Here is a 13425-nt window from a genome sequence, read left to right as displayed (position 1 = left end):
CCCAGTCAGCTCTGGCATGGGGATCTGAAGTTACCCCCTCCATGTGCCAAATGCCAGTGAAATATGTGGTGGCTGAATAAACAGGACAACCAACTACCCTGGTTGGTAGCTTTTCCAAGAAATAACAGGGGACATGAGACTGATATATAGTGATGTTTGGGTCATATTTTAACTAAAAAATGAAAAGGGTTAAGGAATGATCCATCCATTTTGATGTAGAACACATAAAGTTACCATTCTTAGATCAGACAGTAGGGCAACTTTTTTTGAATATATTTATGTCAAAATATGAAGTTTCAGAATTTAGATTAAATGTTGTGTCTGATCAAACTACATTTAAAAAAAAAATTAGAATCATAATTAGATCAAGTGGATAAATTACTTTTACACTTCTGTACTGTATGATTTTATCAGATTTCATACTCACAATTAATAATGCCATACAGCCTTATAAGATGATATATATATATATATATATATAAAGCAAAGAAAAATTAAAATAACTAATTCACTAATTTTAAAAATGCATAAAAAATACATATAAGCATTTGCATGTATGTAGGTGGAATGGATTATCAGGTGCATGTTGTGTATGAATGTGTTATTTCACTCTGTCTTTGCACCTCTTTTTATATACTATACAGACCTCAGCATCAGAGTGTTTCTACCTGCACACTCAGTAATTGTGTGATGGGAAACTAAATAGGCCTTTAGCCTCCACAGTCTCCACACAACAACCTGTTGCCTCTGCAATGTAGTTACAGTCTTCATGGAAGAGCTGTAACATGGTCAGATCGGATTAGACCTAGACACACACACACACACACACACACACACACACACACACACACACACACACACACACACACACACACACATCAAATGGGCTGAAGCTGTTGAGGAAAGTCAAGTCCTTAAAACATCAGACTATTGTGTATATATACAGAATTACAAAGTATTGATACATTGGGTTTTTTTCCCCATTACATATCCTTGTGTTTGATTGCGCTACATTACATTATTAACCTGAAAAACCTGTCTTTGCTCAGTATATCTGGTAAGATAAGACATTTCTTTCAGTTGGATCATTACAATTACACTGTAGAATATAGAACTAGACATCAACTTCTTGAACACGTCTCATTGCACAGGTTCATCCTTGGTTTAACTACAAAATCATTTATCATGACAAAATGATGACAGCAGAAGTGTTTTGCCAGGTATCATTTGTCTGCCCTGCACTGTTCACTGATCACTAATGTGAATGTTGATAAACCATATTTAAGCTTCTTTATTTAAGTTTCTTTTCTGCCAACCATGCTCCCATGAGAATGGTTCAGTGCCATTCCTCAGCCTCCAGTGAACACACCTCTGTTGCCAGCTTGTATATATCAACTGCTTATTCATGACCAGCCCTAACTTGATCACTGACTTCCACCAGAACCATAACAAATGACAGCAGGGGAAATTACAGTCATTCATCTACCCACATCACATCGTCCTTTTCTCTTCTTTCGACCAGAACACCTGAACTGTCTTCATCCTCTTTCTGCTCCTCCACCACATTTAGCTCATTTTCTATCTCCAAAAAGCTCCCATCATATATGACTCAAGTAAGCTGACATTCCCCACAGTTAAATTGCACCAGTTTACGTCCACCACTGATCATCAGCATAGGAGGCTCCCTACTGTACATGCACTCATTTATAGACGACCTGTCAAGCATGAAGCAGATCACCTTTGCATCACAACAGGTGTGTTGTGGGATATACGACTTGGACTGTGAGACGTGGCTGTTATTATGGCAGCCGGGGGTGGGGTTTAATTGAAGCTCTCTCTCTTCTCACACAGAATTGCCACTTTCAGTTTAAATCTCTTGTCATAGCACCAGAGTGATTGTCAGTGTTGGATTTAAAGCATTTTTCTACTTATAGTTTGGACTGCTTATTCTTTTGCATCTGGACTAAAGACATTTTAGACTTTCAACACATAGAAATATACACAGCAATTACATGTCAAATTTCCATTTAACATGTTTTTCTTGCTTAGTGTATACACATGACATCAATGGTAGTGCATATCCATGTGTCTGCAGTGTGTGTGTGTTTACACATGTGGGGATATGATGTGGTGTCCATAAAGTCTTTTGGTAATCATTTGCAAATTTGCAAGTTGATTTGATTGTGATTTTCTATATATATTGTTCTTATAACCAACAAATCTCAAACCAACAATGAACTCATCTACTAACAAGTATTGTTTGTACTTAATAGCCTGATATACCTGATTCTTCTTTGCCATAGAGCTCCATTGATGTGATTACCATGAATACACTGTCTATTTAGCAGTTCATTTCGACCTAGGTTCACATACACCACCATGCTGCCAAAAAATACTCACCAAACCAAAATATGTGTATTAATCGCAGCTGAAAATGGTCCTTAACTAAGATATATAGTGACCCAAGCCACAGACAAGGTAGAGTCTAGTCTAGAAAGTATTAAAAGACAGGCTAACACATAGACATTAAGTGTTTATTTTATACTCTTTTATAGCATCAAAAAATAACTATATATACTTATATCATAATAATTCATAATAACATGTTTGATAATACCATTGTTGAACACCGCAATCCTACTAGTACACAAAGTAGATAAGGTATCAACATGTGGCCTATAACACCTGGATCAGTGCTGGTCTTCATTGTTCAGTTTTCTCTTGTTACATGTATCCACCAGACGGAGGTTATCAAAGGGCCATGTGGCAGCGTGGGGATGACGTTCAGACATGTCCCTGCCAGCGAGGGGGATGCAGTCCACGTCAGCATAGAGACGGTCACGCCCAACTCCCCCGCAGCCTTGGCAGACCTGCAGAAGGGGGATCGCCTCATTGCCATCGGAGGTGTGAGATGTTTCATTATACTCATTGTTCATCAGCACAACATCATGATCTTTATGTTATTGTTTCTAAAATTCTGCTAAATGGCACTACGATTTTAACGCATTGATTCTTATGAATAATATGAAATATATGAAATATTCCAAAGTCACAATATTCCTTCACACAAAATGTTTTAAATTGTGAATCAGTTATTTGCATTAATTGCAAAAATGCCTGCTTTTGTTTGTATTGACAGATGTCAAAGTGACATCCTCGGTTCAAGTGCCCAAACTGTTAAAGCAGGCAGGAGACAAGGTGGTGGTATTTTATGAGAGGCCGATCCGTCACCAGACTTCCTCCTTGGGAACCCTGGGAACTCTTCAAGAGGGATATGGGCAGCTGGAGGAAACAGGTTTTATTTCCCAGCCTGGGGGATATGAAGAAGACCCTGCCCCAATCACCACCCTGTCTGACATGTCCGACAGCAAAGACATGGACTCTGAGTTTGAAGAATTGATTGTGGACTCCAAACCCAACCAGACTGGTAGCCCTAACAGCAGTACCACAAATACCAGTGACACAAAGGAGGATTTCTTACTTACAGTGAACCAAAGCCCCAAAAGGACTGTGGCCAACTTGGCCTCTAAGCCCCTTGGTACCATATCGCCCATTCTCAATCGCAAGTTAAACCTGGTGGGTCTCCAGTCTCCACTAAAGCCCCAGCCCAAAGAATCACCAAAGCCCTCACCACATAAGACCAGTAGTGACCCAGGGGAGGTTCTGCAACGCCCCACTGTCCCTCCCCCACCTCCCCCTTCTCGTCCCCCAGTGCCGCCAAGACCTCAGATAAGGTTGACATCAGCCTCCTCAGAAACAAGTCTTTTGGAAGGTGTTGATTCTGTTACAACTGCTAATGCTACTGTTTCTACCGTGACTACAACTGTAAGCACTGGTGAAAAATCTCCAGAAAAATCTCCTCTCACTGGAGCCAATGAGGACAAAGCTGCTGAGAAGACATGTGTCAAACAAGCCGAGGCAAAGCAGTCCACCAGGTCAGCAGAGTCCAATGACGAGCAGTCAGTCCCTTCCACATTGACCAGCAGCAAAGCAGACCAGGCAAAGGACAAAGTATCAGAGAGCTCTTGTAGCACACGGGACAGTCTAGAGGACCATTCCCTCTGGGAATCCCCAGAGGCCAGGTTTCGTAACAAGACAGCACGCTGGTCCAAGGCCTCTATGGTGTTTGAGGCGGAGAGCAACCATAAGTACCTTAATGTGGCCCTTTGGTGCAAAGATCCCTTTAAGTTGGGCAGTTTGTTGTGTCTGGGTCACATCAGCCTCCAGCTGGAGCATATAGCCCTGGAATGTATGGCTACATCTTCAGCAGACTACCAGAGCACCTTTAGGCTGGGCCCTCCAGAGCCCAGAGCTAATGTCAGCCGCACTGCACTACGCAGCCTCAGCACCCACAAGGGCTTTAATGAGAAGCTGTGTTATGGAGATGTTACTCTGAACTTCTGTTATTTAGCTGAGGGTGAATTAGAGTATCCAGGAGGACTAGCAGAGAGGGAACGGGAGGGGAGTCTCCAGGATGAGGATCTAAGGGAGAGGGAGAGGGAACATATCCCTTCAGCACCGCGGGATGACCTGGTCTACAATCCGATGCAGCTTGTGGAGGTTCGCCACAACTTCCAGGACACCCAGTTCCAGAACCCCACCTGGTGTGAATACTGCAAGAAAAAAGTTTGGACCAAGGCAGCTTCTCAGTGTATGGTCTGCGCCTACGTTTGCCACAAGAAGTGCCAGGACAAGTGCCTCGCTGAAAATCCTTTCTGTGTGGCAGCAACAGAGCGTCGTGGAGCTGACCTTGAAGCCAAATCTACCATAAATCGGGCCACCACTGGCCTAACGCGCCACATCATCAATACCAGCTCCCGCCTGCTTAACCTCCGCCAAGTTCCCAAGACTCGGCTTGTTGAGCAGGTGGCTGATGTGGTGCCTGGAGGTGTAGAGCCTTCACCTAAGCATACCCCCAACACTTCAGACAATGAGAGCAGTGATACTGAAACCTACGCTAGTGGCGCCAGCCCCTCAAAGCAGCCTGCTGGCAGTGGTGGCAGCAGTAAACTTGTACGCAAGGAAGGTGGTTTGGATGACAGTGTGTTCATTGCTGTGAAGGAGATAGGCCGCGACTTGTACCGGGGGCTACCCACAGATGAGCGCTCTCAGAAGCTGGAGCTGATGCTGGACAAGCTGCAGCAGGAAATTGACCAGGAGATCGAGCACAATAATGCCCTTCTGCTGGAGGAGAGGGAGGCCACAGATGTCCGGCGCAAGGCCCTAATTAGTACTGCCCTGGCCAAGTCTGGGGAGAGACTCCAGGCTCTCACCCTGCTAATGATCCACTACCGGGCAGGCATTGAAGACCTGGAGTCAGTGGAGAGTACCTCTCCTTCAGAGCAGCAAGGCTTTAAGAGCAAAGGAGAAGGCCTGGAGGAAGAGGCCCTGATGGGGACAGAGGTCTATGATAGTGACATATGCAGCCCTGTGGAGGTGCAACTGTTGGATGACATTACTGAGGAGCAGATCTGTGTGGAGGCACTCCACTAGATAAGAATAGAATAAAGAGAAAGAAAGAGGAACATGTGCTTTGGGCTTGTGCCTCCCAGCAAAATTATGCCCAGTTTGTTTTTTGAGATTGGGGAATTTCTACGGTCCATTTGAAATATTGGGTATGTCGGGGTCTAGTGTTCGATCCACATGTTTATTTTTATTTTTACATGAAAAAGAAAGGACGGGTGAAGGAATTTCATCCCTGAGGATACATGGTAAACCTCTTATTGATGATTTGATTTGCACAATGTGATGCCGTTTCCATGCTTTAGGTTTTTAAAGGGAAAAAGCTACAATATCATCTGCCCTCAGTAGTGCTGCACGTATATCCTTGATTTGTTTTACTCTGTACCATATGTCATTGTAAGCATTTAATCCACTTTGCTTTCTTGTCAGTAACTGTCTAGTCTGAATCATGTTAAATTTGAAAGATAATACTTGTTAAATGATTGTTTGCTGCGAGTAACAAGCCCATATAAAGGTGTCATACTTGAGTCTAACCCAGTGTGAAGACTACTAGGGAAAAGCAGGTTTAGACATCAGCGTCTGTGGAACATGTAATTTGTCTAAGTACCCTGCAAACAGTCATACGTATTCTTTGTTTTCGGCACTTTTTAAAGTCTTAGTTAAGATTTTCCCTGCTCACAAAGCTCTGTGGGATTTCAAAAGCTGCATAATTATTAGTGGAATGGATAATGTTATATATAATTTGCATTTTTCCTTTGGTTATTTTGTGTGTATTGGTTTGGCCAAAACATGGACTATGTAACTCATATATTTTATTTGTTTGAAGATGTAATGATGTAATTGAATCAAAATGGGTTTTTTTTGTTTCTTGCCAAGTTCCTTCTTCTAAAACTCAAATACGGCATATTGCTAATAGTGATGAACTTGCATAGATGCAATGTGAGAAAGGCACATAACTGACTTTATTGATTTCTCTCTGAATGAATGTTACCCATATTAGGAGCTATCATGATGTTTCAATTTTTGCATTTATTTAATTGGTTTAATGGGTGTGCGTGTTGGTGTATAAAGATGACTACCATGCTTCAAGAAGTTATGATGTGATTTAGTGCAGATCGTTTGCCTTCATGAGTTGTTTTCATGCCCAAATGAATGTATGTTCAGCCCTTTCTGTGTTTTGTGTATATACAGCCCTTCGACACTGCCCCCCTCCCCCATCCCCCCTGCAAACCATCAAGCATTAATGTAGCCTGTCACAGTGATTCCATCATAACCAGCTACAACTCCCAAAATGCTATGCTTATCTTTTACACCCTTAGAGAGCCACTGGAGAAGAACTATATGTGAAGAGGGAATATCTTATTCTTAAATGTTAAAAGGAAAAATTTACCCCAAAAACGCTGAAAATATCTTTATCTATTTTGGTGGTGATGTTCTTCTCTTTTCTTTCTTTCTTCCTGTGGTTATCTTGCCAGTCATTTCCAGCACAAATACCATTGAGTTTGATAGCTTTCTGAAAATAGTAGCAGTTAGCAGGTAATGCTATCAGTCACATCTTTGACGTTTTCCATAAAGGAAATAAGTGTAGAGTCAACCTTTGATTGGAAGAAAGTGGGTGTCCAGACTGAAAAGAAGTATTTGATTGGCCACTGCAGCACCTTGCCCTGTTAAAAAGCATTGTGTTGTGAAAGTAGAATCAGTTTTAACTTTTATTTGACTGCAGCCCTCTATGTTGGCACCCTACACTGCCCCATTCAAATGAATGAAGAGGCTGTGTTTCTTCACACAGGGCTGAGTGCTTGTTGGATTGTCTTTCAGCACCTGAAACTCTCTTCCTGACAGCAGACTGTGGAACCTGCATCTCTGAATTTTTGTAACTTTCCCTGACAATCTGATACACACTGATTGGCCCAGTGTGTGCAGAGATGCAAAATTTGAATATTGTACTTTTGCCACTTTTCGTGTGAACACCATGAATGCTTTTGAGGAGAGACTGTTTTGCAAATGTGCCATGCTCCTATTTGTATGATTCATGGTGTTGAGAACTATAACGATGCAAATTTGAAAGGGATACAACCCTGTCAGTCAAAAAGGGTATAAAAACATTCATTTCATTCAGTTCATTTTAAGCATACCGAGGCCTTAAAAACAAAATAAAACATTAACTTACAATAGAATCAGTTTGTTTATTGGCCAAGTATGCAAGCATATAAAGAATTAGTCTGGTCTTGGACAGTAGGCTTTAGATCTACCCTGTATCTTCTCAAGAAATATTCAAACTCTGTTAGTTGAAACAGTCATAGTAACGTAGCTCAGACAGATCATGTGGGTAAGACCAATTTATGACTTCGCCTACTGACCACCAACTTAAATCTCTCCTCCCCTCTCCAGTGACAGGGGGCGCTGAGGCAAGATGCATCAAGTTAAGGTTAATCCTAAAATATTCTAATGTTGTATACTTTTTTTCTTTCTGTAGGATCATATTGTTTCCTTGTGGCCCAGTAGAGAATGTTCCATGACGTGGTACCAGGCCATGGCCTTGAGATTGGAAACCATTTTTTTAGGACAAGGATTAAAGTTTACATGAGACAACTTTTGATGCCCTGTAGAAATGAAAAAAATAACAAGACATCACCCAAATGTGCTATGAGCGTGTGAATTTTTCCTTTAATGTAGCTGAACTCCAAAAGGACTCCAAATAATCCGGACTAACAGGACAAGTAATCAGCCAGACTCGGTGGAAGCAAAAAGCCCAATCCCTGTTCTTTTTGTTCTTGTTTCATAGATATGTTGCTCATGCAGATATTGGCTTACTGGCTGCTATACTTGTCAACCTCTCTCAGTCACTGTATATCCAGATTTTTGTGCAATATTTTTGTAGGAAAATGAAACCGATAATCAGGAGTGAATACCTGTGTCTGTAATTTCTCTTTTTCTTTCCTCTAAAAAAAAAAAAAAGAAAAGTGTAGTCTGTGCGCCCATCTGTCTGGTAATGTACCCTGAAGTTTCTGTGGACCCAAGGAGAACCTAAGAGGAGGAGTTCATACTGTAAACCCCCCCCTTTGGCCTGAGAACCACTGCTTTTGCTGCTGTTGTTACGATGTGCTCTTCCACAGAACTCATACACGCTTATGCCTCCACCCCCTCCGACCGCCCTAATCTTTGAAACTGCACTTACAAAATGGCTGTCCATCATGGCTTTCAGCAGGTCAAGACAGTGTTTGTTTCTTTTTTTGTGTATGTGAGGGATGTTGTACACAGTTTTCAAGAAGGCTCATGTGATGAAGCTTTATTGTACATAACCTAAATAAACAAGCTCAAATGAATACCCATCACCCTGCTTTGTGGTTTAATCACCTCTGACCCAAAAGCTTTAAAGGCACAATCTGTGAATCAAATGTAAACAAGAGTAACAAGTTTTTTAACCTTCCATTACTGACAGATTAGCTGGTACAACACAAGGCAACTACTAAACCTAAACAACCATTTTCTGATGTTAAAGGTTTATTTTCATCAAAAACATAAGGAAAACACCCATATTTTCAATTAAAGTCAGCCGATGGTAGTTTACTATCTGTAATTCAAGTTCAACCTATTTAATGATGCAGTTCCAGTATTGGTTTTAAGGCAGTTTAAGGTCTCAGTAATGATCCATCTCTGTGTGTGCAACAATTCATGTGTCCCCACAACACACAGAAACGTGATTTTATCTGTGTGGAAGTTGCCATTGTGGACAAATCCACGCAGTTTCAGATTTCAAGAGGCATGCAAGTAGTTCATGCACCAGTGGTTATTAACTGATTGTGGAGGTTTGGAAAGTCCAGTGTCTAACCTGCCTGTGCAATTTTCTCGGCAGTCTGAGACAAAAATTGACAATCGTGAAAGAAACATAAAACATAGGCACAGATTTCATTATTTCTCCACACTGCAGTCTGTTGCCCTCAGAGGGGGTGTAGCCATGTGCCATTACAAGAGCGCACTGCCTGTGGAGGCTCACATTATCCCCTCCAGATCCCCCCTGAAAGTACAACACTGCACCTCTACAGTTAGAGAATATGGGAAAAAGTCTCACAGAACAGGACTGTTTTTCCTCTTTACATATTTGTGTACAAAGGTTTCCCATCTCAAAAATCTTCTTGCTAAAAAATACAATTTGGGAAAAGGCTTTTCTGCAAGAGCCCCAGTTTTCCGGGTTCCTAGATAGAAATAAGGGAAGGTATTGTGCGTGCATCTGCAAAGTAATTGAAGGCCAGTGTTGAGATGGACAGGCTGATTACAGTGTGTCTGCTCCCACATTTCGCCATCATGGCAACTCATTCCGCTGTCTTCCGACATCAAGCACAGGCAAGCAATGTGAGGATTTCTGTTCCTTCACCGGAAAACATAGATGTGTTTTTAGCTGCTTGATATTTTCATCTTACACTTATAGGTTATCCCCTTGTTCAGGTTTAGTAACACTAACAGTGGGCCAAATTCTCCCCTCTATTCAATTCCAGCATTGACATTTGAAAACTACTTTTTCAGAGTATACCACATTTAATAGAAGATAGGGTGATCCCACTTTGTATGAAAACATAATATACATCTGACCAAAAAAAAGGAAAAAAACAAACATCTAGCCAATGACATGCATGTATGAAGGCTCATATACCCACATGGACAGACATATGTACATTTGTATGATTTTATGATTGCTATTGATTTTGGATGAACAAAGCAAACATTAAAAAGTATTAATATCCACAGAGTTTTGGTGTGTCAGTCCCTGCTCAGACCAGCTGCTTAGTGTGCTGACTTTCACATTTATGGAGGTGACTTCTTGAGTTGGTTTTGTAATAATTATGACGTGATTTTACCACTTTACTTAAATCCAATACAGTTCAGTACAGTTTTCACAGCCCATCAGCAAGTTTATGAGGAAACCAAAAAAACACCACATGTGATACAACATTCTGAACATTACAGTATAATATAAACACAGTGGACATTACAGCTATTTTTCAATAGAAGTTGATTCAAATTTAAGAACAAATCAGTTGGTAGTTTCATCTTCCAAACATTTATGAGAGACAGCGCTAATGTGAAATTATCTCATTCCATCAGTCCATTAAAGATCAGGGGAAATAATCTGAATGGTTTTAGTTAAATCTCAGTGGGCTAAGCCTTTCAAAAGCATTAACTAGCTAAATGTCCAAAATTAAATGTAACTACATATCCAATAAAATAATTTACTTAAAAGGGAACTCTTGTTTTCCTGTTATAGTATTCATCAGGATAGTTAGTGTACAGTAGCTTTGAATGTGGAAGGTTACTTTGTCCCAATAATATAATATATACTTTATTTTCTTATGCCAGTAGAGCATTGTATTGAAGAAATTGTTCTGACAAGAAATGATCAATTATTAAAATGAAAATTACACTCAACATTCAGAATGACAGACAGCCACAGTCCTGACATCCCCTCCAGGCTAGCTGCTGCTATGTTAGCTTCTTGTGTCGTCTTAAATAAAGTCAAACATATTCCTGGGGTTTACTATGTATTTTCTAAGATAAATGACATCAACTACTGCATTTTATATGACAATTGTTAAACTATTCATTTGTTATTGATTTAAAGTGAGCCACAAAGTTTGACCACAAACCACACAGTCAGGGTAACATGTTAGCTCTCTACTACCAACAAAACCCACAACTAATGAATAAAATAAGCTATAATAATAATAATAATAGCTGATTTTTAATTTTAGTGTTACATTTTTCATTTTTCAGCTAGGACTAGCTGCTTGTTGCATCATGGAATATAGAGCTACCCTTGCTAGTGTAGTGCTGTACTATAGCTGCTAGGGTTAGCCATAGCTGTGCGTTATCGTCATACCATTAGCTAACTTTATTCAGTCTAATGCCCTAGATGTGGTTGACTTTGTCCGTTGAGGTTAACCCACTGAGATTATTTCAACACAGACACATTTGAGATAAACACAGACATTTAGAAAATGCCACTTTAAAAAGACACTTAAAGAAAGGAAAACCCAGTACCATAGCACTTAATACACTTGTGCTGTCCATTTGAAAGTCAAAAAAGCACTTCATTTTCCAGTTATTGAGGCGGGGATCTGTTGTTTTTTTAACATAAATAATTACTAGTTATTGTACAATAACTGTCACAACATAAATATTTAAGGCATGATGGAACAGATGTTATGAAAATTCTTCTGATTCACAGTTTTGTTTTATAAAGTCCTCTTTGTCATCTTATCAGTTGTCTTAACAGAGGAAATGATTGGTGAAGTCAGTGTTATTTACCAAATCCATTGTATAAAAGGGCATAGTGAGACTGAAGGTCACGATAAACACCTCAAAAAAAGTTATATTTCTGAGGAGTCATCAATAGTGTTAGCTATGTTCAACTGATCTATTGGTGATGTCTTTTAGTGATATCAGGAGGTCTGTGGTCAGTGTAGAATCAAGTATGAAATAGTATTATTGTACACATGGTCATGATTGTCTATGAGAAACTCATATGAATGATTCCAGTGTGACAATTTGACATGATTATGAGAAGGAATATGTCTTATACAGTCCAAAAATCTTGCCACCACTACAAGCCCAATTGTGGTGAAAACACTGAATACTTTTCAGTATTGAAAAGTGTTTGTTGTTTATTTTAACTGGATGAATACTAAATGTAAAAATCGAATGCAGAGTGGTCAAACCCAATGTGAATGTACTGTATACAACCACTTGTCACAATATGCCTACAGCACTGACTTTTTAGCTTGTCTTAACAGAGGAAGCACAAGTGTAAATAACATTAATGATGGCTCAGGGCAGAAATACACAGAAAGTGGCAAGGTCGCCAGCAAGCAACACCTCCTCCACTCAGCTGCCGGTGGGCAGATCCATTGAGCTGTCAATCCACGCTTCTAGTAGAAAATGAATGGGAGCCTGCTCTGCTTTCTGTGTGTGTTATCCTCAGTTCCACTAAATGTCCATGTAAGCCATTACAGTGAGCCAGCACCCAAAGATATTGGAACTGGCTCACTATAATGTTATTAATGACACCTGTGCTTTTTATGACTTCTCAAAATGAAACAGCTCTCTGTATATTACTGTATTCTGTCTCTTTTTTTCAAAAATAGCAAACAAGTAAGCAAATATGCAAATTGATAAAGAGTAGATTATGCTTACTAGAAGTTTCTATGGACATTTTAATACATTTAAATGGAATCCATTGTACCTTTTGTGAATCCAAGCTGCCAACTACAAACGTTTCACAACCGTCTGTCAGACCTACAGGCTAATTCTGTGTCTTTCCTACCCTCAGTCACATCATATCACATCTGTTATGCATCATGCATGTAGGGAAGTAACCTTAAAACACTTCAACAACAGACATTATCTTTGTCTTTATGTTTTAAAGGTATTTTGATGCTTAACTAGATGGGCTGAACACTGCTGCACATTTAAGTGTTCCACTTGATAACACCCCTGTCACTAACAGCTAACGTTACAATGAGTGATTTAACAGCTGATTAAATAAACCTGTAGTGACATCACTGACTAAGGTGTGGCCAAGTTTGAGCCCACAGAGAGCAGTGTAGAAGCTGTTTTATGCCAAATTAAGGTTTGTTCTGACTAGCATGTTAATGTTCACACAATAAATATGTGAACTTGGATATACAGTTTGTCATTGATCAAATTGGACAGTGCAGTCTTTTGAGATTGAAAAATGTTTGCAGGGGTTCTAATATGTTTGTTGAATAAATGGTGTTCATTTTTTATCCAGTTCGCAACCTAACTAGCAGTTAGCAAGGGAGGAAGGAACTTGGAGAGCTAATGACTAGATAGAGGTAGTATGTTAGCGAACAGCGAGTCAGTTACAGTAGTTCACCATCTACTTGTGCAAGGATCACTAAGACACCACTCTTTCAGTACCACCTACTCAGTGAGGACACACTTAGG

General features: G+C 40.1%; 1 protein-coding gene across 1 annotated transcript in view; it reads left to right on the top strand.

Moving 5' to 3' along the window:
• Positions 1-7567, top strand: part of pdzd8 (PDZ domain containing 8) — a 50250-nt gene extending 42683 nt beyond the window's left edge. Inside the window, exons 4-5 of the mRNA XM_053333171.1 lie at positions 2742-2904; positions 3140-7567. Of these exons, the coding sequence (XP_053189146.1) occupies positions 2742-2904; positions 3140-5493 (2517 nt within the window). The 3' untranslated portion in view covers positions 5494-7567. The remainder of the gene's footprint in view (positions 1-2741; positions 2905-3139) is intronic.
• Positions 7568-13425: the final 5858 nt, after the last annotated feature.

Source organism: Scomber japonicus, chromosome 14 (genome assembly GCF_027409825.1).
Source record: "Scomber japonicus isolate fScoJap1 chromosome 14, fScoJap1.pri, whole genome shotgun sequence".
Classification (NCBI taxonomy): domain Eukaryota; kingdom Metazoa; phylum Chordata; class Actinopteri; order Scombriformes; family Scombridae; genus Scomber; species Scomber japonicus.
This window is presented reverse-complemented; position numbering and strand designations above follow the sequence as displayed.